The sequence below is a fragment of the Brachyhypopomus gauderio genome, unplaced genomic scaffold (genome assembly GCF_052324685.1).
Source record: "Brachyhypopomus gauderio isolate BG-103 unplaced genomic scaffold, BGAUD_0.2 sc255, whole genome shotgun sequence".
Taxonomy (NCBI): Eukaryota; Metazoa; Chordata; class Actinopteri; order Gymnotiformes; family Hypopomidae; genus Brachyhypopomus; species Brachyhypopomus gauderio.
In genome coordinates, this window is record NW_027507076.1 from 5,001 (window position 1) to 30,000 (window position 25,000).

Here is a 25,000-nt window from a genome sequence, read left to right on the forward strand (position 1 = left end):
TGCGCACTGGACACGCATTGACTGACTGTCTGTTGAAATGTCATGTTTTTTTCGTGTTGATGTGCAAGAAAATACATTCATGTTTTTTATTTGTTCACTTGTTTGTTGCATGTCCCAATTTCTCGCACTTGAAAAAACATCCATGTTTAAAACACTCACATCTTTTCACTCTTCTCTTTTATTATCTTTCTCTCTCTCTCTCTCTCTCTCTCTCTCTCTCTCTCCATAGGTAGAACCCATAGGGAGGTTCTTCGTAGTTGTTGTGGAGGACTGACCTTTCCCAGCCATGCATCTCTCCCCCAAGGTCCTCTCTTTCTTTCTCCTACTGCTCCTCACCTGTCTTGCGGACTGCTCTAATGCCAGCTCCCCTGACCTCCACTACTCCGACAGTAACTGCTCCCAAGGTGACGTCTGCTCCGAGGGCGTGATTTTACCTGTGTGGAACCCTCTGAACCCATCAGTGGGAGACAAGGTGGCCCGTGCCATCGTCTACTTCGTAGCGTTGGTCTACATGTTCCTGGGCATGTCCATCATAGCGGACCGATTCATGTCATCCATCGAGGTCATCACCTCCCAGGAGAAGGAGATCACCATCAAGAGGCCCAACGGCGAGATCGCCACCGCTACGGTGCGCATCTGGAACGAGACCGTCTCCAACTTGACCCTCATGGCTCTGGGCTCGTCCGCCCCCGAGATCCTGCTCTCGGTCATCGAGGTGTGCGGGCACCACTTCGAAGCCGGAGATCTCGGCCCGAGCACGATCGTGGGCAGCGCCGCCTTCAACATGTTTGTCATCATCGGGCTGTGCGTGTACGTGGTGCCGGACGGTGAGACGCGGAAGGTCAAGCACCTACGCGTCTTCTTCGTGACGGCGGCGTGGAGCATCTTCGCCTACGTCTGGCTCTACATCATCCTGTGCGTGCTGTCGCCCGGAGAGGTGGAGGTGTGGGAGGCCGTGCTCACGTTCCTCTTCTTCCCGGTGTGTGTGGTCCAGGCCTGGGTCGCCGACCGCCGCCTGCTCTTCTACAAGTACGCACGCAAGCATTACCGCGCCGACAAGAGCCACGGCATCGTCGTGGAGACGGAGGCAGGCGATGACATAGCCAAGGAGACGGGCTTCACCAAGATGGACATGCTGGAGCTGGACGGCATGGCGACTCACCTGGATGGTGTGCTGGGTGCTGGAGATGGACCTGCGGGGCGGGATCAGGAAGAGGAGGCCAGGAGGGACATGGCCAGGACGCTGAAGGAGCTCAAGCAGAGACACCCAGACAAAGACATGGAGCAACTCATAGAGATGGCCAACTATCAGGTACAGCTGATCTCAGATCAGCAGGTTTAGTATAAATGTCAGTAGGTCTGTCATTAGGACAATGTCAGTAGGTCTGTCATTAGGGTAATGCCAGTAGGTCTGTCAGTAGGTCTGTCATTAGGACAATTTCAGTAGGTCTGTCAGTAGGGTAATGTCAGTAGGTCTGTCATTAGGGTAATGTCAGTAGGTCTGTGAGAAAGGTAATGTCAGTAGGTCTGTCAGTAGGTCTGTATTTAGGGTAATATCAGTAGGTCTGTCAGTAGGTCTGTCATTAGGGTAATGTCAGTGGGGTAATATCAGTAGGTCTGTCAGTAGATCTGTCAGTAGGGTAATGTCAGTAGGGTAATGTCAGTAGGTCTGTCAGTAGGGTAATGTCATTAGGGTAATGTCAGTAGTTCTGTCAGTAGGGTAATGTCAGTAGGTCTGTCCATAGGGATCATGCAGCACTGACGTATGGGGCTGTGTCCTCAGGTGCTGGTCCAGCAGCAGAAGAGTCGCGCCTTCTACCGTATCCAGGCCACGAGGATGATGATTGGCGCGGGCAACATCTTAAAGAAGCACGCGGCAGACCAGGCGCGCAAGGTGGTGAGCGGCGGCGAGACGCGCGAGCAGGAGGACGACCCCTACACCACGCGGCTGGAGTTCGAGCCAGCCCTCTACCAGTGCTTCGAGAACTGTGGCACACTGAAGCTCACCGTGGGGAGACACGGCGGGGACCCGGGCTGCACCGTCAAGGTGAGCAGTCCCGATCCGCATTATGTACCGTCACTGATGTGCGACGTTAGGGCTAGAACAAATCGAACAAACGTTCGATGAACTACGGTACGACGTTGAAGGTGTTACGGATGCCGACCCGTGTTGTGAGCTCACTCTCAGAGGAAGGGACTGCTCCGGTTGTGATTGCTGACCTTTCTTCGTTGCAACGTCGGGGTGGTGCTCTTCTCCCGGGGGCCTCCAGCTGTCTGCCTTCATGTCTCAGAAGAAGCATGTGTCTCCCCACACCAGGAGCGCACGACACGGGAGGGGCAGACCGGTCCTGACAGCTCCGAGACTTAACTGGGCAAAAAAAGGGAAACAAATGGATTTGATGTCACATGCATTTCCAGTCAAGAGCATTGAAGTGAAAGATATATGACATGATGTACAGTAGAGGCCAGACAAAGGCCAGAAATGAAAGTTGTATATTTTTTGATGTCACAGCTTCATACAGAGACATTTATTTTGTACTCTGATATATTTGCTGTGAATTTTTTTTTCATTTCTTTCCAAGTAAACATTAATAGCTTTTGATTTGATAATGCCTAAGAGAGCGTGATCAGACCTTTCGTCGTCGTGGCCCTCCCCAGGTGGACTACCGTACCGAGGACGGTACTGCCAACGCAGGCTCCGATTACGAGTTTGCAGAGGGCACGCTGGTCTTCAAGCCAGGAGAGGGTCTGAAGGAGCTGACGGTAGGTATCATCGACGACGACATCTTCGAGGAAGATGAGTACTTTTACGTCCACCTGAGCAACCCCCGCATCGTGGGCTGGGCTGACGGGCACCCCATCGCCATGGACACCGGAGCCCCCGCCCCCAAGGCGGCCCTGGGCGAGGCTTGCACCGCCACGGTGACGATCTACGACGACGACCACGCGGGCATCTTCACGTTCGAGAGCGAGGCGACACGCGTGAGCGAGAGCGTGGGCACCATGCAGGTGAAGGTCCAGCGGACGTCCGGGGCGCGGGGCCTGGTCGCCGTGCCCTACCGCACCACAGACGGCACGGCCCGCGGGGGCGAGGACTACGAGGAAACCTGTGGAAAGCTCGAGTTCCAAAATGACGAGACCATGTGAGTAGGTGAACTGGTCGAATGTTTGCGTTTGTGTTTTTTTCTGTATTGTTTCTTGCTTATGCAATCTCTTTTATTCATGTTATTAACCTTCTTATCCAATATTAACCTCCGTTGGAGCACGAATGTGTTTGTTTAAGGTCTGTTTATGTATTTGATTATGTGTCTGTATGTTTGTTTTTGTTATGTTGGACTATTTAAGCATCTGTTACAATTGGCTTAAAGCCAGTAGTGGGTGTGAGGCTGTGGGTGGGTGTGAGACTGTGTGTGTCTGTGTGTATGTGTGTGTGTGTATGTGTGTGTGTAAATACTGTAAAACGAGGAGATTAAAAACTGCATTTCCCATTTTTGCATGCACTGAGTAAAAGATTGAATTTAGTACAGCAGTGAACAACACAGTGTGAACATGAACAAGAAAAACCAAACTGAACCAGTGGAGCAAGAGGTGCATGAGAAAAAGAAAAAAGAGCAGGATGGAGAGAGGAGTGAGAGAGAGGAGAGAGGGAGCAAGACAAGAGAGAGGAGAGAAAGAAGAGAGAGGAGAGAGAAAGGGGAGAGAGAGGAGAGATGGAATGAGAGAACAGAGGAGAGAGAGGGGAGACAGTAGAGAGAGAGAGAGAGAGAGAGAGAGAGGAGAGAGAGATGGGAGTGAGAGAGGAGAGAGGAGAGATGGAAGAAAGAGGGCAGAGAGAGAGAGAGAGAGGAGAGAGATGGGAGTGAGAGAGGAGAGAGGAGAGATGGAAGAAAGAGGGGAGAGAGAAGAGAGAGAGAGAGGAGAGAGATGGGAGTGAGGAGAAAGGAGAGGTGAGAGAGAAAGAGAGAGAGAGGAGAGATATGGGAGTGAGAGAGAGAGAGGAGAGAGATCTAGCTAACATCTGCTTGGGTTGTTCTCATTGCTTCACCACCACCCTGGAGAAACAGAAAGCAAGCAGAACAGTTAATGTGATCAAACAGCTGTATCACACACACACACACACACACACACACACACACACACACACACACACATACACACACACACACACACACACACACACACACACACACACACACACACACACACACACACACACACACACACCTTATAGACAGAAAAACAAATCTGGTCCCCAACATACACAAACACAAATGTACTCATTAGTTTGATTGTAATCAATGTTCAGTGTTATATTATCTTCACTGCAACACACACTCTCCACTACACTCTCCCCCACACTCTCCCCCACACTCTCCACTACACTCTCCCTACACTCTCCCCTACACTCTCTCCCTACACTCTCCCCCACACTCTCCCCCACACTCTCCCCTACACTCTCCCTACACTCTCCCTACACTCTCCACTACACTCTCCCCCACACTCTCCACTACACTCTCCCCCACACTCTCCCCTACACTCTCCCCTACACTCTCCCCTACACTCTCCACTACACTCTCCCCCACACTCTCCACTACACTCTCCCCTACACTCTCCCCTACACTCTCCACTACATTCTCCACTACACTCTCCACTACACTCTCCCCCACACTCTCCACTACACTCTCCACTACACTCTCCCCCACACTCTCCACTACACTCTCCACTACACTCTCCCTACATTCTCCTACATTCTCCCTACACTCTCTTACACTCTCTCTTACACTCTCCACCACACTCTCCACCACACTCTCCCCACACTCTCCACCACACTCTCCACCACACTCTCCACCACACTCTCCACTACACTCTCCCCACACTCTCTCTCCCACACTCTCCCCACACTCTCCACCACACTCTCCCCACTACACTCTCTCCCTACACTCTCCACTACACTCTCCCCCACACTCTCCACTACACTCTCTCCCCACACTCTCCCCTACACTCTCCACTACACTCTCCCCACACTCTCCACTACACTCTCTCCACTACACTCTCCACTACACTCTCTCCCCACACTCTCCCCTACACTCTCCCCTACACTCTCCACTACACTCTCCACTACACTCTCCCCACACTCTCCACTACACTCTCCCCTACACTCTCCCCACACTCTCTCCCTACACTCTCCACTACACTCTCCCCACACTCTCCACCACACTCTCCCCACACTCTCCACTACACTCTCCCCACACTCTCCACCACACTCTCTCCACTACACTCTCCACCACACTCTCCCCACTACACTCTCTCCCCACACTCTCCACTACACTCTCTCCCCACACTCTCCCCTACACTCTCCCCACACTCTCCAGTACACCCTCCCCACACTCTCCACTACACTCTCTCCACTACACTCTCCACTACACTCTCCCCCACACTCTCCCCCACACTCTCCACTACACTCTCCCCACACTCTCCACCACACTCTCCCCACACTCTCCCTACACTCTCCCCACACTCTCCCCTACACTCTCCCCACTACACTGTCTCCCTACACTCTCCCCCACACTCTCCCCCACACTCTCTCCCCACACTCTCCCCTACACTCTCCACTACACTCTCCCCACACTCTCTCTCCCACACTCTCTCCCTGCACTCTCCACTACACTCTCCCCACTACACTCTCTCCCTACACTCTCCACTACACTCTCCCCCACACTCTCCACTACACTCTCCCCACACTCTCCACCACACTCTCCCCACACTCTCCCCACACTCTCCCCACACTCTCTCCCTACACTCTCCCCACACTCTCCCCTACACTCTCCCCACTACACTCTCTCCCTACACTCTCCCCCACACTCTCCACTACACTCTCTCCCCACACTCTCCCCTACACTCTCCACTACACTCTCTCCACTACACTCTCCCCCACACTCTCCACTACACTCTCCACTACACTCCCCCACACTCTCCACTACACTCTCCACTACACTCTCTCCCCACACTCTCCCCTACACTCTCCCCACACTCTCCACTACACTCTCCCCACACTCTCCACTACACTCTCTCCACTACACTCTCCCCACACTCTCCACTACACTCTCCCCTACAATCTCCCCACACTCTCCACTACACACTCCCTACACTCTCCCCCACACTCTCCCCACTCTCTCCCACACTCTTCCCACACTCTCCCCCACACTCTCCCCCACTCTCTCCCCACACTCTCTCCCACACTCTCCCCACAGTCTCCAATACACTCTCCCACACTCTCCCCACTGCTATCTCATGTCTCCTCTCTCTTTAAAAGTTACTCCTGCTCATCCTTCGTTCTGCCTTTATGAACTTCATCTCTAATTTCCTTTGGGATCAATAAAGTATTTATTCATTCATTCATTCCTACCTTAATTCTATTTCTCTCTTGCCCCTTCCTCCCTCTGTCCCCTCACCCCTCCTTCTCTCTCTCCCCCTCTCTCCCCTTCTCTCCATCCGCCTCACCCCTCCCTCTCATTCCTGTTCTATCTCTCCAGCAGCACGTTTTCTTGTCTGTGGTAACAAATGAGATCTGACTGAAGCTCGTTTCTCTACTCATACACATGTCCCTTCATTCTCCTCCCCACTTTCATTAGCTCCCTCCTTCACCCTCTACCTCTCCCTCTCTCTCTCCTTCACTCTCCACCTCTCCCTCTTTCCCCCTCTCCCTCCTTCTCTCCACCTCTCCCTCCCCATCTTCCTCCTTCACTCTTCACTTCTCTGTCTCTCCCTCATTCTCTCCCCTCCTTCTCTCCCCCTCTCCCTCCTTCTCTCCAGCTCTCCCTCTCCCCCTCTCCCTCCTTCACTCTCCACCTCTCTCTCTACCTCCTTCTCTCCACCTCTCCTTCTCTCCCTCCTTCTCTCAAGCTCTCCCTCTCTCCCTCCTTCACTCTCCACCTCTCCCTCTCTCCCTCTCTCCCTCCTTTACTCTCCACCTCTCCCTCTCTCCCTCCTCCTTTCCACCTCTCCCTCCTTCTCTTCAGCTCTCCCTCTCTCTCCCCATCTCCCTCCTTCACTCTCCACTTCTCCCTCTCTCTCCTCTTCACTCTCCATCTCTCCCTCTCTCTCCCCCATCTCTCTCCTTCTCTCCCCCTCTCCCTATATCTCTATCCTTCACTCTTTTCTTCACTCTACCCTTTACATCTCCTCACTCTCTGTTCACAGTGTAGGGCAGAGCGCAGCCTTCTGAGTGTTTGTTCAGTATTTTAGATTGGTACCTTCTTCACAATGTACCTGCTGCACCTGTTTTCTGACAGGGGGGAGGATCATGAGGTTTGGTAGGGGGATGTGTCTGTTTTATGTGGATGTATGAATGTGAGTCTCTGTGGGTAAAATGAGTGATTGTTGGTGGCTGGAATTCACCTGCTCTCGGTGGAAATGGGCAGTGCCTCGGTTCTGAACTGACAGGCTGAAGTATAAAGAAACAAAATGGAGAGAAGAGAGGAGGAGAGGAGAGGAGGTGTAGAGGGGAGGAAAGGAGAGAAGAAAGAAGGGAAAAAAGCCCAGTATGAGCAGCAGGAGGGTTTAGAGGGAGCTCTGTGTGTGTGTGTGTGTGTGTGTGTGTGTGTGTGTGTGTGTGTGTGTGTGTGTGTGTGTGCACGCTACCTCTGTCCTTCACACTAGTGACAGGTTAAAAGCCAGGAAGCAATTCCCTCCCACAGCACAATTTATCAGACATATGTCATGGAGGATTTATATGCTATACAGAGAACATTTTGTGCTATGGCTGTTTACGAGAAGGACTTTCCCATGTCTTTTGTCTTTTGCTCACTCCTTTCCTCCCCTTTCACCTTTCCTGTCACTCGCCACTCTCACTCTCTTCATCTCTCTCTCATTCCCTGTAGCATTGGTCACCCCTACTTGTCACACTTTAGAGTGACCCAGAAATCGTTCAAACCAGTCCTAAGTCTACATCAGATACACCCGAGGAGCTTATAACTGACTGTGAGGTTCTGTGCAGCATGCTGTTGATGTGTGTGTGTGTGTGTGTGTGTGTGTGTGTGTGTGTGTGTGTGTGTGTGTGTGTGTGTGTGTGTGTGTGTATGATTGAGAAAGTAGAGCACAGCCCCTCAGGCGGTTTCATGATGGGGAGGTTCTTCCTGCTCCAAACTGCTCCACAACCTGTTCACCATCCATAGTCTGACCCTCAACATCATCTACCCACTCATCTACCCACATCTACCCACAAACCCACTTCCATTTGTACACATCATATGTCTCTCTCTCTCAATCTCTCTCTGTCTCTTTCTATCTCTCTCTGCACATCTTTTCCTCCTTTATTCCACTCTCCATCTCTCCATGACAGTTACCAGCTGATATGTTTGATATCTGTAGTGCACAAGCACCAAATATTTAAGCATTATATTTGTGTGTGTGTGTGTGTGTGTGTGTGTGTGTGTGTGTGTGTGTGTGTGTGTGTGTGAGAGAGAGAGAGAGAGAGAGAGAGAGAGAGAGAGAGAGAGAGAGAGAGAGAGAGGGGGGAGGGGTAAAGAGAGTGTGCCAAATGTCATTCTGTTAGAATTACATCCTGGAAGAGTTGTAGGATGGTGCTGACAGTGAGTCTGCCCACAGTCCGCTCCTCCTGCCCTCTTATACCCCACAGTCAGCTCCTCCTGCCCTCTTATACCCCACAGTCCACTCCTCCTGCCCTCTTATACCCCACAGACAGCTCCTCCTGCCCTCTTATACCCCACAGTCAGCTCCTCCTGCCCTCTAATACCCCACAGTCAGCTCCTCCTGCCCTCTAATACCCCACAGTCAGCTCCTCCTGCCCTCTTATAGCCCACAGTCCGTTCCTCCTGCCCTCTTATACCCCACAGTCAGCTCCTCCTGCCCTCTTATACCCCACAGTCAGCTTTTCCTGCCGTCTTATACCCCACAGTCAGCTCCTCCTGCCCTCTTATACCCCACAGTCCGTTCCTCCTGCCCTCTTATACCCCACAGTCCGTTCCTCCTGCCCTCTTATACCCCACAGTCAGCTCCTCCTGCCCTCTTATACCCCACAGTCCGTTCCTCCTGCCCTCTTATACCCCACAGTCCGTTCCTCCTGCCCTCTTATACCCCACAGTCCGTTCCTCCCCACTCTCCCCACTCTTATACCCCACAGTCCGTTCCTCCTGCCCTCTTATACCCCACAGTCCGTTCCTCCTGCCCTCTTATACCCCACAGTCAGCTCCTCCTGCCCTCTTATACCCCACAGTCCACTCCTCCTGCCCTCTTATACCCCACAGTCCGTTCCTCCTGCCCTCTTATACCCCACAGTCCGTTCCTCCTGCCCTCTTATACCCCACAGTCCGTTCCTCCTGCCCTCTTATACCCCACAGTCAGCTATGTTGTAGTATGTCGGTATGCTGTAGTGGTTAGAAGTTGAGCATGTCTTAGCACATTTAGCAAGTTGCTCTCTACTGCCCCCTACATGTAAAACCACGAGTGCTCCTGACATCTCCAGCGTGTGATAGATGGAAGGTAGCGGCAGGATCTGTAGCTGAGACAGCTGGAGAGATTATTGGGTTTCTGGTTTGTAATTTCTGCTGTTTAGGAACCTCCCAACAAAATTACCCTGCTGAATTACCGTGTTTTGTGTGTGTGTGTGTGTGTGTGTGTGTGTGTGTGTGTGTGTGTGTGTGTGTGTGTTCACGTACACACATTTGTGTATATTTCTGCAGGAGATTTACACAGGCATACGCAGGTTTTGTAGATTGCCGGGAGCGTTTTCTGATGCTAAAATCACCCTCTCCTGGGGACACTTAGCATCATGTACAAACGCCTTACAAGATACATAAATATTACACCTGGGTTCTTCACCCAGAAGAAGGTGAAGAAATGAAGTAGTTTTTGTGTGAAGGGCTCCTGCCTTCAGCTGCCGCCTCTCCCCTCCCCCGCCTGCTCACTCTTTCTCTCGCTCCGACGCTACAGTTCCACTCCTCCACCTATCTATCACTCCATCAATCCCTCTATCAACCCCTACATCAACGCCATTCAGATTCCCACTCCACATTTCTGAATGCGGATCGGTGCCGTTTGCGTCCCGCTGTGTTACCGTGACACGAAGGAGAACGTGTGGCCACCCACACACACACACACACACACACACACACACACATCCATGTGCGGGGCTGTAATCACAGAGCAGGCTTGTGGGCCCATACAGGTCACTGGCGCCCTGTCATCCCTGTGATTACAGGCCTCACATCAGACCCCCATCACCCATCATGGCCCCTCGGTGCCAGGCTGGGTCCTCCAGGGCCCATCAGCCTTTACTTAAATCCCCACTGCAGCTGACCCCACCGGGCCACCACCCTACCACATCACACACTAAATCCGCCCCTGAGGGCCCCCTGTTCCCTTTTTTGCATTACCTCTTTGATCTGGCTCTAAGTCTGATTTACAGTCCAGTTACGGGAAACCAGATTGCCCAGCCATAGATTTAGCCTCCCTAAGGAAATTAGTGATGGTCATGCGTTATTAAAGTGAGAGGCTGCGAGGAGATGTGATGGATTGGGGAGGTGGTGCTCTCCTAAAATGCTGCTCACCCCCTATGACAAGGGCTGGTTGAATGCCAGGGTACATTGCCATAGCGATGAGTCCTATGCCAGTTTGTTAAGTGAAAGCAATAACATTTTACTTTGCAGTATGGAAAGCTGAGAGAGCGAATGTGATATACAGTGATATACAGTGATATACAGTGGTATACGGGGCCACTAGCATAACACACACTCCTCTCACATTCCTCGTCTCCACCGCTGTGCAACACACACACACTCATCTCCATATCTGTGTAGCACACACACTCTTCTCCAGCTCTGTGTAGCACACACACTCTCCTCCGTCTCTGTGTAGCACACACACACTCCTCCACCTCTGTGTAGCACACACACTCATCTCCATCTCTGTGTAGCACACACACTCATCTCCATCTCTGTGTAGCACACACACTCATCTCCGTCTCTGTGTAGCACACACACTCTTCTCCAGCTCTGTGTAGCACACACACTCTCCTCCGTCTCTGTGTAGCACACACACTCTTCTCCAGCTCTGTGTAGCACACACACTCTTCTCCAGCTCTGTGTAGCACACACACTCTCCTCCGTCTCTGTGTAGCACACACACTCTTCTCCAGCTCTGTGTAGCACACACACTCTTCTCCAGCTCTGTGTAGCACACACACTCTTCTCCAGCTCTGTGTAGCACACACACTCTTCTCCATCTCTGTGTAGCACACACACACTCCTCCACCTCTGTGTAGCACACACACTCTCCTCCGTTTCTGTGTAGCACACACACTCTTCTCCAGCTCTGTGTAGCACACACACTCTTCTCCGTCTCTGTGTAGCACACACACTCTCCTCCGTCTCTGTGTAGCACACACACTCTTCTCCACCTCTGTGTAGCACACACACACACACACACACACACACACACACACACACACACACACACACACACACACACACACACACACACACACACACACACACTCTCCCCCACCTCCGTGTACCAGCAGGGGATGTAATCAGTCAGTCTTTTTTTCTTACTCTGTTCAGAGTTAAAGCACTAAGCAGTCGAGAGGTGTGTGATTAAGAGTCTTTTCTATTCTGCTTGTCAGACAAGTGAACTGTGTTGCAATTAATTACATTCCTCATCTTATTATATCTATCTCTTCCTCCTCTTTTCTTTGGCCCTTTTCATCTCTCTTTCTCTTTCTGTCTCTCTCCCTCTCCCTGTGTGTGTGTGTGTGTGTGTGTCTGTAATTAGACATAGAGGCAGGCCCTGTACAGATCTCTCAAGGTCTACAAGCTCCTAGCGATGTGTGCTACTACACTGAGAACACCATCATCACACTCTGTGTGGTCGCCTTAATAACTCGCACGTTTGTGCAGCAAACAAATAAATCTGCCTCAAATACCAGAAAACAAATATTCAGTTCAGTTGACTTTTAAGATATGTTTAGTCAAAAAGATACTGCAAGTTACTGTTTCTAGTGAAGACGCAATCGATTTTCTAAGGAAAAAATCCTGAGAGGAAGTGAAACTCAAACGAGGAACTTTCCGGCATTCTCAAACAAACAGGAAATAAGTCAGAGTGACCGTAGGAGAGAGGCAGGACATAACCTTAAGTGCTGGGTCATGGCTCTCCTAACAGTCACTCTGATTGGTTGATGAGACCCATGGTATATGTGAATAGATACACTACGCTTATTCAGATTCTGGTTATTGATGAAATCTAGACATGGTGGGGAGGGGCTCCTGTGAAGCAGGTGAGGGGCGGGGCATAGAGGGGCATGGCTACTGTTGTCGTGCCCTTGAGCAAAGGACTGTGCAGACTGAGGTGAGCTGTGCTGTTCTGGATATAGTGGCTTCAGCTTTGGCTCCGCCTCTGCTCTCTCCTGAGCTGCTTCATTAACACCACAGAGGAGGCGTGTTAGCGAAGGGGATATTGGGACAGTACTTCAAAGAGGCAGATATTTGTGTGTGTGTGTGTGTGTGTGTGTGTGTGTGTGTGTGTGTGTGTGTGTGTGTGTGTGTGTGTGTGTGTGTGTATCGACAGAACTATAAAAATCAACTATAGAAAAAAGCAGAGTGAGAGGTGAAAAGCACAAAGCCTATAGATGGAGCAGTGGAGAGAGAGGAGAGGAGGAGGTAGAGAGAAGAGGAGGTAGAGAAGAGGAGGGAGAGAAGAGAGGAGAGGAGGGAGAGAAGAGGAGGGAGAGGCAGTGTAGAGAGAGGACAGGGAGAGAGGAGAGAGAGAGGAGAGAAGAAGAGAGAGAGGAGAGGAGATGAGAGAGGAGAAGAGAGAGAGGAGATGAGAGGCGAGACATAGGAGAGAAGATGAGAGAGAGAGGAGAGGAGAAGAGAGAGAAGAGAGAGAGGAGAGAGGGAGGAGAGGAGAAGAGAGAGAGAGGAGAGGAGAAGAGAGAGAAGAGAGAGAGGAGAGGAGAAGAGAGAGGAGAGAGAGAGGAGAGGAGAAGAGAGAGAAGAGAGAAAGGAGAGGAGAAGAGAGAGAAGAGAGAGAGAGGAGAGGGGAGAGGGAGGAGAGGAGAGAGAAGAGAGAGAGGAGAGGGAGAAGAGGAGAGAGAGAGGAGAGAGGGAGGAGAGGAGAGAGAAGAGAGAGAGGAGGTGTTTCTCTCTCCTGCAACTTCAGCGTCTCAGACACTTCTGCAGACACAGGCTAGAAATTTGGTACATTTCGTACATCGGTGTGTGTGTGACAGAGAGAGACAATGAGAGAGACATTTCAGTAAGTAGTAGGACAGAAGTAAGGCTGTGACAGAGATTGGTGAGAGACACACAGAAGGAGAGGACATTGTGAGGGACGGTGTCTCTCTGTTGACACAGGGGAGAGTGGGAGAGTTTCACGGCTCGGGCCGTGAACAGAGAACGAGGCGACCTCAGCCAATCACGTGCTCACATCTTCAGCCTCTGATCCGACTTCTCTATAAACCATGAGAAATCCAAACTCTTCTCATGCCACTAACCCAACAAAACCTTTCAGACTTCTAAGAGAATACGATATTTCCACTGATATTTCTGTAGTCATGTAGCAGGTAATGAGGAAGCAAGATGTGGAAGGGAGAGAGCTAGCGAGAGAGCTAACAAGAGAGCTAGCGAGAGAGCTAACAAGAGAGCTAGCGAGAGAGCTAACAAGAGAGCTAGCGAGAGAGCTAACAAGAGAGCTAGCGAGAGAGCTAACAAGAGAGCTAGCGAGAGAGCTAACAAGAGAGCTAACGAGAGAGCTAACAAGAGAGCTAGCGAGAGAGCTAGCGAGACAGCGACGTAGCTGTTTAAACATACATGAAGATGATGTCGCCTGTCATGACGGATGGAGCAAAGACAGACGACAAGAAAGGAAGAGCAAAACCGTTTCACAGGGGAAAAACGAAGATGGATGAAGCTGTGTGAATTGTTAATGAAAAGAGGGGAAAAATGATATCCTCTAATCTTACATTAAAGCCAACATGCCAAAATGTACTCTTTTAAATTCTAAATGTTAAAATATCTTTACTTCCATCCAAAATATACCCTATCTCTAAAATGTCTATAATATCCTATCTCTATAGGAATGTTTATGAAGGTTTAACTACACTAATGTAACTCAATTAAAATTCATTTCAATTAGCACTTCCTGTCTCTTACAGATAATGAGAGGCCTACCACACGCGGTGACATTGTGTGTTTGTGTGTGTGTCTGTGTGTCTGTTTGTGCATGTGTGTACACGGGGCTGTCTCTTTTTGTTTGCGAATGCAAGCGCAAGTCTTAATTAGACCGTGAAAGGTCTCACGTGCAGGTGAGAACAGAGGATAGGCAAAAACAAAAACACCTAAAAACCCAGACATCCCACACATGTACTTCAGGTAGTTGTGAATCTTGGTGTTTGAATAGTTCAGACACAGGGAGGCAGGAACAGTCAGAGAAGTGAAGGCCTGAAGGAGGGTGTGTGTGTATGGAGACACAGGCCTCGTCCTCCTCCACTCCGGCCGCCATCTCTGAGGGTCTGGCTATTCATAGGACAGTGTTGGTATCCTTCACATACTGCGACGTTCGGGTTGTGATATGATTCACATCTCCTTCCTTCTTTTTCTCTCTTTCATTCTACATCTCTCTGTCACTCTCATACAGTGTTTTTTTTTCTCACTTTTGCTTTCTGATACACTCTTTTTACCTCCTTGGCATACACTCTTTGTCTGTCTGTCTGTCTCTCTGTCTTCCTGTCTGTCTGCTTGCCTGTCTGCTTGTCTGCCTGTCATTCAAGTAATACAGAAGCACCCTGGTGAGGTGGCACCTGTTGGCTGTCATGGGTGCTGAGAGAGCACTTCTTCACTTCTTCACTCCTTCATTCCTTCACTCCTTCACTCCTTAGCAGGGAAGCGGGCCGTGGGCCTGTGTCATCGCTGCCCCCTTTGACCAGATGGGAGGACTGCTGTCTAGGACACGTCAGGTAGACTAACAAGTGCATGGTAGTAAAGGAGAGAGAGTTAGCATGCCCCTCCCAAACATACGCCCCTGTCCTTATAAATCACTGTGTGACCAGACAGGAGGGAGGGAGGAAGGGAGGGAAGGAGGGAGGGAGAGAGAGAGAGAGAGAGAGAGAGAGAGAGAGAGAGACTGTGTGATTATATATCTCAATTGGGACCAAATGTCCCCACTAAGATAGGAACAGCCAACGTTTTTCCTTGTGGGGACCATCTTGTGCGTGTGTGCAGAGGGGAGCAGGTGGTTAATTTTGAAGAACATGGCTAGCTTAAAAATGATGGATTTCTCAGATCATTCTGTCTGGATACAGTGCTACTGTAATGTATTAAAGCTACTTTTCTCTCTGGCAGAAGGCAACACATTGATTTCACTCTGAACTGTCATACAGATGCATATGAAACACAGGGCGTAAGACAATTACTGTGTTGTTCATTTTCATTTATGGGCTGCTAGATTTCAGAACTTCACGATTGCTTTGATTAATCACTGTGATATTAATTGCTTTCATAGAGTCCACCTGTCTCTGCATCTGCATTGATTCGTGTTTATAGGAGTTCAACATTATCTTGAATTCTAACCTGCTGTACATGTTGGGATACATTCTATGAGTAGATGACAAAGCACTTCTGGATAAGAGCGTATGCTAAATGTAAAAAAGAAAAAAGGTAAAAATTTAAGTGTTAATGTTTCTGTTTCTGTTACTCTGCCAGGGCCTTTTTAAATAACAGGATGTTTTTTTTAATCTAAGTGTGTGTGTGTGTGTGTGTGTGTGTGTGTGTGTGTGTGTGTGTGTGTGTGTGTGCAAATTAACTTTTTGCAGCCACTACCTCTTTCTCTGTGGCCTTTCTGAGCAGAAGCAAGTGAGTTTTGGCATTTGTGCATTCATGGATGCCATGGTGTGATTATTGCTGGCTATCCATTTATGATATGGACATTTATGATATTCAGACTTGGGTAGTCGCCTTCTGCGGGACGGCGTGGCAACCGTGGGCAGAGGCTGTGCGCGTGACCGAAGTGAAGACCGAAGTCATTGCGGCATTTCGGATCGTGTGCGTCGGCCCCGAGAGGCGTTGCCTTGTAGGGTCTCGCAATTTGGTTGGTCAGGGGAGCAGGACTGTGTTTACACACGTGTGATTCCTCTGTGACGGACTTGTTTGTCAAAGCCAGTGGTGGACACTGCTTGTTCTCTTCTGTGTTTTGTCTGTCGCCTTAGCAACCATAAACACAACAGTTGTTCCTAGTATTGAGCATCTGTGCAGTACCGTGGGTAGTCATATGTGATGGTTGGCAGACAATGGCCTTGTTCTCCAGGGTATATTCATATCTGTGTTGCTTCTCTCCGTGGGCTGTAAAACAACCTTACTAAAAATGTCTGTCTGTCTGACAGCAGTTGTATGTGAATTTACAAGATGTTGAAAAGTGAAACAGATAAGTTGAATATGGCTTTAAAGTTCAGAATCGATGAATTTGATGGTGCGGTGCAGTGTGATTGATTGTGTACAAAATGTGCAGATGTTGGGCCTGCCCGGCACAGCGGCCAGGACTGATGAAGCTGTCTGATGGTGGAGTGGTATCTGCAGCCTCAGGGCGTACTCACACTAGGCTCTGTGATCCGGGCCCGGATCAGTTAACCGTGCTCGGGCCCGCTTGAAGAGGTGGGCCAGGGCACGATTCATGTGGACTCGGGCACGGTTCGCTTCTAGTGTGAGCGCTATCCGTGCCCGGGCCCGCTTGGTGCCTCGTGTGATTGGTTCATTTCGCTGGAACTCAAACATGACGTCAGTGATGCGATGCTCACGTTAAACAGTCATAGCGGCAAAGCGATTAGCAGACAATCGTTGTGTTAAATTATCGATAAATCTGTGCTTGCACCGTGTTTCTGCACTCCCAAAACGACTCCAAAAATACAATAAAAAGAGAATCGTAAACTCCATAGTGTTGTGCGAGCGCACTTTTTTTTCCAAAGCGGCGTTGTGATGACGTAAGCGTGCTCGGGCCGGTTTGATAAAGCGAGTGTGAGTGCAGGCCAGAGGGGGAGGGGGGATAACCGGGCCCCAGCACGGAACCAGCAAACCGTGCCTAGTGTGAGTACGCCCTCAGATTCACAGGAGGGGGAGGGGGAGGGGAGAGCAGTTGGACAGGGAAGGGGAAAACAATTGGGTGGGGGAGGGGAGAGCAGTTGGGTGGGGGAGGGGAGAACAATTGGGCGGGGGAGGGGAGAACAGTTGGGTGGGGGAGAGGAGAGCTGTTGGGTGGGGGGAGGGGAAAACAATTGGGTGGGGGAGGGGAAAACAATTGGGTGGGGGAGGGGAGAGCAGTTGGGCGGGGGAGAGGAGAGCTGTTGGGTGGGGGGAGGGGAGAGCAGTTGGGTGGGGGAGGGGAGAACAATTGGGCGGGGGAGGGGAGAGCAATTGGGTGGGGGAGGGGAGAACAGTTGGGCGGGGGAGGGGAAAACAATTGGGTGAGGAGGGAGAGAGCAGTTGAGCGAGGGAGGGGAGAGCAGTTGGGCGGGGGAGGGGGAGAACAATTGGGCGGGGAGGGGGGAACAGTTGGGCGGGGGAGGGGAGAACAGTTGGGTGGGGGAAGGGAGAGCAGTTGGGTGGGGGAGGGGGGAGAGCAGTTGGGCGGGGGAGGGGAGAACAGTTGGGCGGGGGAGGGGAGAGCAGTTGGGCGGGGGAGGGGAGAGCAGTTGTTGTGTCTGAAGTTGAGCAAGATGCTGAGGGTAAGGTCCAGGTAATGGGTCAGGAACTCTAAAGCCACGTTTTCTTATGAGCACGATGAGAGTAGATGCCCTAAATCTGAATGAGGCATGGGACACTCAGAAAACACCTAACTAACCAAACAAAAGACCACTGATGCAGTGCTTGTTCAAGACACAGAGATGGAGATAACTCAACTGAACGGAGCAAAGACTAGGATGCTGTCTATCAGAGGAGGGGTGGTGGTCCTGTTTGTGAAGAACTTTGGGTCAGTCTCTCATGAGACACAGCAAATGGTAAATGTAAATGCTCTGGTTGTACGAGCACAGTTTGTACCGTTTAAGTTTGTTTTTGTTCATAAGTGTGATTGGCTTTGAGTGGGTTTCTTTTTAGCACTGGTCAGGTTTAGCATTGTCAGTACGATAATGAATTTATTGGGGGTTGTTTTAACTGTCCAGGGAATGATGGTTTGGATAGGAATGGTGCCATGCCCTGCAGGAATTGCTTTGGACACAAAGAAGACTTTATGACCATGGCCAGATAGGATAGGATTTAAGGCCTTAAACCTCAGCTTAATGTTTTCAAACTTTTAATGTGTTGACTTTTTAAATCACTCTATGGTTGTGTGTACAGACTACATCGCAAATATGAAAGCTAAAAGTGCACTTTAACATATCTCTGTAAAAGGAATTTGAAACATACATTCTCTGCTTGGTGGAGTAACTAAATTATGACAACAGCATTACTGCAATTCGCGAGAGTGGTGGGAATGTGAAAAGGGTACAGTCAGTCTCTGAAGCATATAAAAGTTGATATACTTGAATTGCAGAGATAAATGGTCTCAACTGGTGACAGTTCAGCCATACTGAAACCATTAAATCTAATAAACCCTTAAGTCTAATGAAAAAAAAACTGCCCTGTGTAAGTACTGAGTAAGCATTCTTGGGCTGTATAAGTGTTAGTAGATAATTGCATTGTTTCTTTTAGTATGTCATTCTGAACACTCTGGATGTTCAGATTCAGTTAACGCTTCTTCATTGACTTGTTCAGTAAAATATCAGCACAGTCTTGGAACCATTAAGGCATTCAGGTGAGAGCTGAATGATACATGGTCTATAACAAGAACAAATACTGAGAACCAAATTTAAGAATTCAAATGATTGAATACACCCACCTTAAATGGATTATACCTGAATGTACTATAAATCTCTCTCATCTGTTCAGTTTTCAGTCAGACATATTCACAGTTGGTCAAAGATGCACACACCTCAAACCACTTGGAGGATATAAAGGCCACAATCTGCTCTGATGATGTGCTCCTTGCTACAGCTCCATGAGCTCGATACTGCTACTGCTCACTTCTACCACAAGGGGGCACCGGCAAAGGAGACTATAACCTTTCCAACATATGGTAGCGCGAGTCTATGGAAAGACAGACCATTTTGAAGAAGGTTATGTTACCTCATCATCTTTGTCCTGTATTTCTGGGATCTACTAGTATCAGTGAATGTTTTCTGTCTTCACCACCCAAGCAGTGCTGACTTACCCGAGCCAACCTAGGGTAAGATGCTGTCAGCCACCTCGTGAGCAAGTAGTTAGAGGTCAAAGGTTGAGTGTGAGATACATCAGATTAAACATATCCTCATCGTTTGGCATTTAGGATACACTCAATTTCAACAAGAACTATTCTGAGCATTTCACTTGTTAGTTTGAGAGCAGTGGTGGTGTACTTGACACATTTGATGGTGATGGAACAAAAGTTCTCACTCTCGCACATCCCCAAAGTGTGGAGATACTGGTGGGTTGAAGCAAAAGCTGATCTTCTCCACCTATTGTCCCCCCGTATTCTTTCTCAACTCTTTGAGATTTGTCTCATTGTCTGAGAGACTCCAGCTGGTCAGGTTATAGACCCCTTCTATAGCCCATTGAGAAGTCTGTGTTAACGGATGTCAGCAGGTCCTGTCTAAATTACCCTTGCAATGAAGCACTTGAATACAGTACAAAACTGCTTTTCTTGGTGTCATTAGATCTGGAAGGAGCCAATCCATGCTGGTCTAATAGCCCCATGTGGGATATAAAAGGCTATTTAATCTTGTACTTCTGCTGGGGACGAGTCGATCATTGAAGGTTTCCTTTGCATTGCTGCCCCATGAAGCTCCTTTGCTGTGGCATCTATCAACTCTCTCCAGATATAGACTTTTGTCTGAAATGTGTGTTAGGTATGCCACAGATGGCTCGTTTAGATAGCACACCATTGTTCCAGCTGTGTCACAGCCTAGTGGAGTGGTATAATGGTGTTTGAAGGTAGGAAGGAGGGCCACTTATCTGGAGGTAGGAAGAGGATTTCTGGTCCCTGGTTTGAGCTGTTTAGGTTTGTTAATTCCGTTAGTGTTTTGTACCTGGTACTGTCCTTTTGGGTGTCTAGCTGAATCCACATATGCCAGGATTTAAGGTTAGTACATTTTTGGGAGTTTGGAGTTCAACCTTAAGGCTAACGCCTTAAAGTGGCATGATGTTGAGTGAAGCCAGTTGAGGACAGTGATTTAACCAGATCAACGAATGATTGGGTTCACCATCAAGGTCAGTTCAGTCTCAAGACTATTCATTAGCTGCTCCCCCCCTCCCTAGTGAGCACAGTGTTTTATCTGGCCTTGATGACAGAAACATACAGGCATAATGATCCACTGAGCACAAACAGGCCTGAGAACCATAGACTTGCTCTGAAGCACCACAGAAGATGTGTACCTGCTTACCCTCTCCGGTCTGACAATATTCCAGGCTAAATAGCAAACCACCAGCATGGTGACTTGGTGGTTAGCATGTTTGTCTCTCAGACCTAGCTAATGACGTTAATATGGGTACAAAAATTGGCTACCATTATATCATTATCTCTAGTAAATGTTCCGATTCGCTCTGCCAGCCCAGCTACTGCTGACACATACTCTGGACAACGATCTTGGCTCTGGTAGTAAATGGGGTCAGACTGACTCACCAGATTTCAATATATGTTCCTCGTTGTTTGTACTTCATAGTTAGTGAGTTGATTCTTAAACCCAGGGGTGTCCATGCCACAGTGCCAAATCAGTGCCAGTGTTGACCAATGTGCTTCTCATGGTCAGATACTGGAAAATCTTTTCATGCCAGAAGCTGTCATCGCTTATTGACAACCTCCACTGATAGAACACTCTGCAGGCATGTATGGGAGAACATGCCGGAGAAGAGAAATGGAGGTCAAACATGGACTACAGGTCCCAAAGGAGAGACCCGGATGGGAGTACCCGTTCCTCGTAGATTTAAGCATAGATCTCTGGAGGCTCTTCTCTCGTCTTGTTGAGCCAGGAGAGGAGATTGTCTTCAGGTTAGAGGCACACATGATGAAACATCCTCCACTGTATGTCTCCACTGTTGGTGGCACTGTGTTCCTTGAGGTGAAGCAGCACTCTGACTGGTGAGGGACTCGTGGCAGGAGCAACAAGGATTTGTTTACAGTACCTTGTAATGGAAGGAGCAGTTAAATGCTACTGTATTGTTCTCGATTGTGACAGACATTGTGATGACGTATGAAGCAACCTGCCCGTGTTGCATTATGGGGGGAGACTTGGAAAGAAAGGTTCTATGCAGCGTTTGATGGTTCTCAGGGAACGGATGGTTCTCAGTTTTCTGGGCGACCTTTTTCCTCCCTGAGCCGCAGAAGTGAGCAGCATATTTACTGGTTGCGAACTCTAAAAACCTGTTTGTCTGATCCTCTTGAGTCATGGAGTATGGTGACTGCATGTCTCTAGCAAACGTTCTGGCTTCTGATTAGTTCACTTCCTGGCTGTGGGTTCCCATGTGGCTATCACCATCTGTTTTCAACGGCAGCCACTCAGAGAACCACTCTGGCTGGCAGCACATCTTCAAACTTAGACCTAATCTCAACTGGCAATTTACTAACCAGACATGAAACACGAGAAGCACATCTCAAATTGACATCTCCATCTTGACCTATGTACTTCAGCATACAAACCAGGGCACAAATCTACAATTCAAACAGTCTCAAATGCCTCTGTGTCCCTATTTTTAATGTCAACCACATGACACTCTCTTGACACCTAACTGGAGGGGCTGACCATAATGTCAAAGAAGGGCGAGTCATGTATGGTGACTGATGGAAAGGGATACCAGGGTCACTCCTATTTTGGCTTTTGGGCTGAAATGATTAGGATTGATACTGATACTGATACTAATATTGTGGTCGTGGTATGTTCCCATATGCCTGCCAGACCCTGACTTGTTTAGGTGAAGTGGATTGATACTTGTTGCGGATGGCTGGTTCTCTCTGGCAACACATTTGGTCATAATAACAGGGAGGCAGGGGTGTAACCTTGAGGGGGAGGAGACAGCTCTCATCACTGGAGACTGGCTTTGTTTGTTTGCTCCTTTAAAAGTCTAATTTCAGCCATTATCTTATCCAGTGTGTCGATCATCTTAGTCACTTTGGAGTAAACAATCTGGTTTATATTTATAGGAGTCAAAATGGCACTAAAAGTCTGCACACACACACACACACACACACACACACACACACACACACACACACACACACACACACACACACACACACACACACACACATTTCTGGCTTTGCTCAAAGTTTGTCAAAGACACACAAACCTCACACCACTTGGATGCTTAAAAGTTGACATAGTACTCTGTTATGATGACATGCTTCTTGCTACAGCTTCGTGTGCTTGACGCTCGATACTACTACCCACTTCTGCCACAAGAGGGCAGTGATGCTTCGAGTCAAGGGGCTCTGGTGGAGTCGAAGTTGCAATTGTGATTCAGATCTTTTTTTCTTTTATTTGACTATTTGAGAGGGACAATACAGATAAACATTATCACTTAAAACACAGCCCATGTGATGTATATAGGGCATCTAGACTGAGTGGTACACTAGCAAAATGGAAATGGATTCACTCTCAAATTTCTTTTAGAGGGAGAGTACTGATTGTCAGTAATCTGGTAGCCTCAGGCCTCTGACACCAGTTGTTTTCTGTGGCCTGTGGAGGAACTCTTGACTAAAGCACATTTGGATATAGAGAATGACGGTAAGTCTTTTCCCATTCAGGTTCTGCATGTATTGAAAACAAGGTTACTGCAACGTGGTGGACGTGGCTGGATTACGTATGGCTGGATTAAATCATCACTGGATTAAACATGGTTGACATCCAGGTAGCATCTTCAGTGCTAGGACAGAGGTTCATCTGACATGTCACAACTGTCTCAAAACTGTGAGCAAAACACCTGGAGGTGGAAGACAGATCGTTTTTACAGGAGTGCTGAAGAGGGAATGTGCTGTTCAGCATGGAGGATTCAGTCCTCAGAACTGGAATTACTACAGGCTTAAGGGGCATGAGAGGGTTATTACTGGGCCTTAATGTACTTCACACTGTCCCTTGGCAACTTTTATATAAATGCTGTGTTCTTAATAAATCTGCTCTGAATGGGAGGTCTGTGTGGAGGAAGATGTTCCGGTTGGGGATGGACTGGTTTGGAGGGTTCTGTATAAACCTCCACTGACCAAAAGGTCTGGTGACCTCCAGTTGGGGATTTAACATGGGGCTGTGGCTGTCAGTGTATTTGTGTTTGTTGTCAGTTCAAACATGTCTTCTAAATGTGTGTTTTGTGTGCTCAGAGAGACAGTTTTCCACTGTTTTTTGAGAGTGTAGACGGCTCAAACAGTTTTCTGATTCACTGGGTTATTTGTTTATGAAGTGTGCCGAGGATTTATGCCTCATGTATTTTTGGAACTGTTCTAAAAGAAAATTTTTAAAAAAAGAATAAAATAAAAAACTCTTAATCTTATTGTAGGTCAAGCATGACATGACAGTCATAACTTGTGACAGAATAAAATGGAAGTCAGATCCGGTCAGGATGTTTTCCTTTGTTTATTATTCTGGTGAAGTCCAGAATAAGTTTTGAATTTCAATGTTAATAACAACACGGAGGTGCTTGACCTGTGAAACACTGGAGAAGTGCTTTGCACAGGGAGAGAGGATTTTTTCCAGTTCATGGAGCTAATGCTGTCAGGACAAGTTTTAAAGTATGTTAAGTATTGCACTGATGATGTAGTGCTCAATATATTTATAGTCTTTTAATAAAGGTGCTTGTTAAAAACTCTCTCTCACTCTCTCTCACTCTAGCAAAAGCGCTGACACGTTGGCACTCTCCAGTGATAGCTCATTAGTTGCTAGCATAAGAGACTGTTTTGATTTAGCTCCACTTGTCGGGTGACTTATTGAAAGGGGCTACGGGACACTCAAGGAGATGAGAAGTTTGCTGCTGCAGTTTAAGAGTCGATGGCCTGGAGCCGATGGGCTGGGGGGGGGGGGGGGTGTTGGGGGGGGGGTCAGTATTCAGGCATCCACCATCCTCTCTTGCTTCTTTCTTTTTCCTCAGCATTCATCTTTTCTTCCTATTTCAAACTCATTCCTCTTTCCATTTCATCATTCTCAGTATCTCGAGCCATTTGACCAATCTAGCCTGTACGTGTATGTGTGTGTGTGTGTGTGTGTGTGTGTGTGTGAGTGAGAGACAGACAGTGAGATAAAGAGAGAGAGAGAGAGAAAGATGCAGTACAAAAGCAGTGTTTTTGTAAACTGTGCTCCCTAAATATTGTGGAATATTAGCTACTCAGTCATGCTGTTTTGTCAAAATCTGACAAAAAATAAATCTACATTTTATCAGGACACGACAGACACTGGAAATAATTGCATGTCAGAATGAAAGGGATAGAATGAACTGATAGAGCTGCAGGAATAACAAGAAAAGTCTGGACCAATACCGACTCACCTGTGACTGGAGTGCTATGGCATTATAAAACACAGTCCTTAGGGAGCATTCTTTTGGTTTGTGTGTGTATGTTTGTGCTTGTAAAATAAAATGTAAGCTCAGGACATACTACTGTGTATTTGTTATCTTCTAAAACACACCACCATACTAGATGAACAGCACAGTTCATGCAAGAATAAACTAGCTTTTTAATTTTCTCTGGCACTTATATACAGAATTTTCTCTGTAGTATAAATACTTTTTGCATTTTTGTGCAGATAAAGTTAAAGATTTTAAAAGTATTGTAGGCATTGATGTTTTTACCCAGTGACAGCTCATAATTCTGTATATGTGCCATTAGAGAAAAGGTTTCTAGCTGTGGGTTAGCTGTGTGTGTGTATCTTAGTCTCTCTTTCTCTTTTTAACTATGAATCCTTAATTTTCATGATGTTTTTTGTTCTAATGGGCTATTAGTTTGAATT

The 25,000-nt window shown here is 48.3% G+C and overlaps 1 protein-coding gene across 3 annotated transcripts in view; it reads left to right on the top strand.

Annotated features, from left to right (window-relative positions):
* The first annotated feature begins 161 nt into the window (after positions 1 to 161).
* The window catches only part of LOC143504303 (sodium/calcium exchanger 1-like), a 31,280-nt gene continuing 6,441 nt past the window's right edge, over positions 162 to 25,000 (top strand). The window contains exons 1-4 of one of the 3 annotated variants that reach the window (XM_076995816.1): positions 162 to 1,312; positions 1,784 to 2,047; positions 2,659 to 3,143; positions 14,894 to 14,971. In XM_076995816.1, the coding sequence (XP_076851931.1) occupies positions 287 to 1,312; positions 1,784 to 2,047; positions 2,659 to 3,143; positions 14,894 to 14,971 (1,853 nt within the window). In that variant the 5' untranslated portion in view covers positions 162 to 286. The remainder of the gene's footprint in view (positions 1,313 to 1,783; positions 2,048 to 2,658; positions 3,144 to 14,893; positions 14,972 to 25,000) is intronic. The other 2 variants (XM_076995818.1, XM_076995819.1) reach the window with 2 other exon arrangements.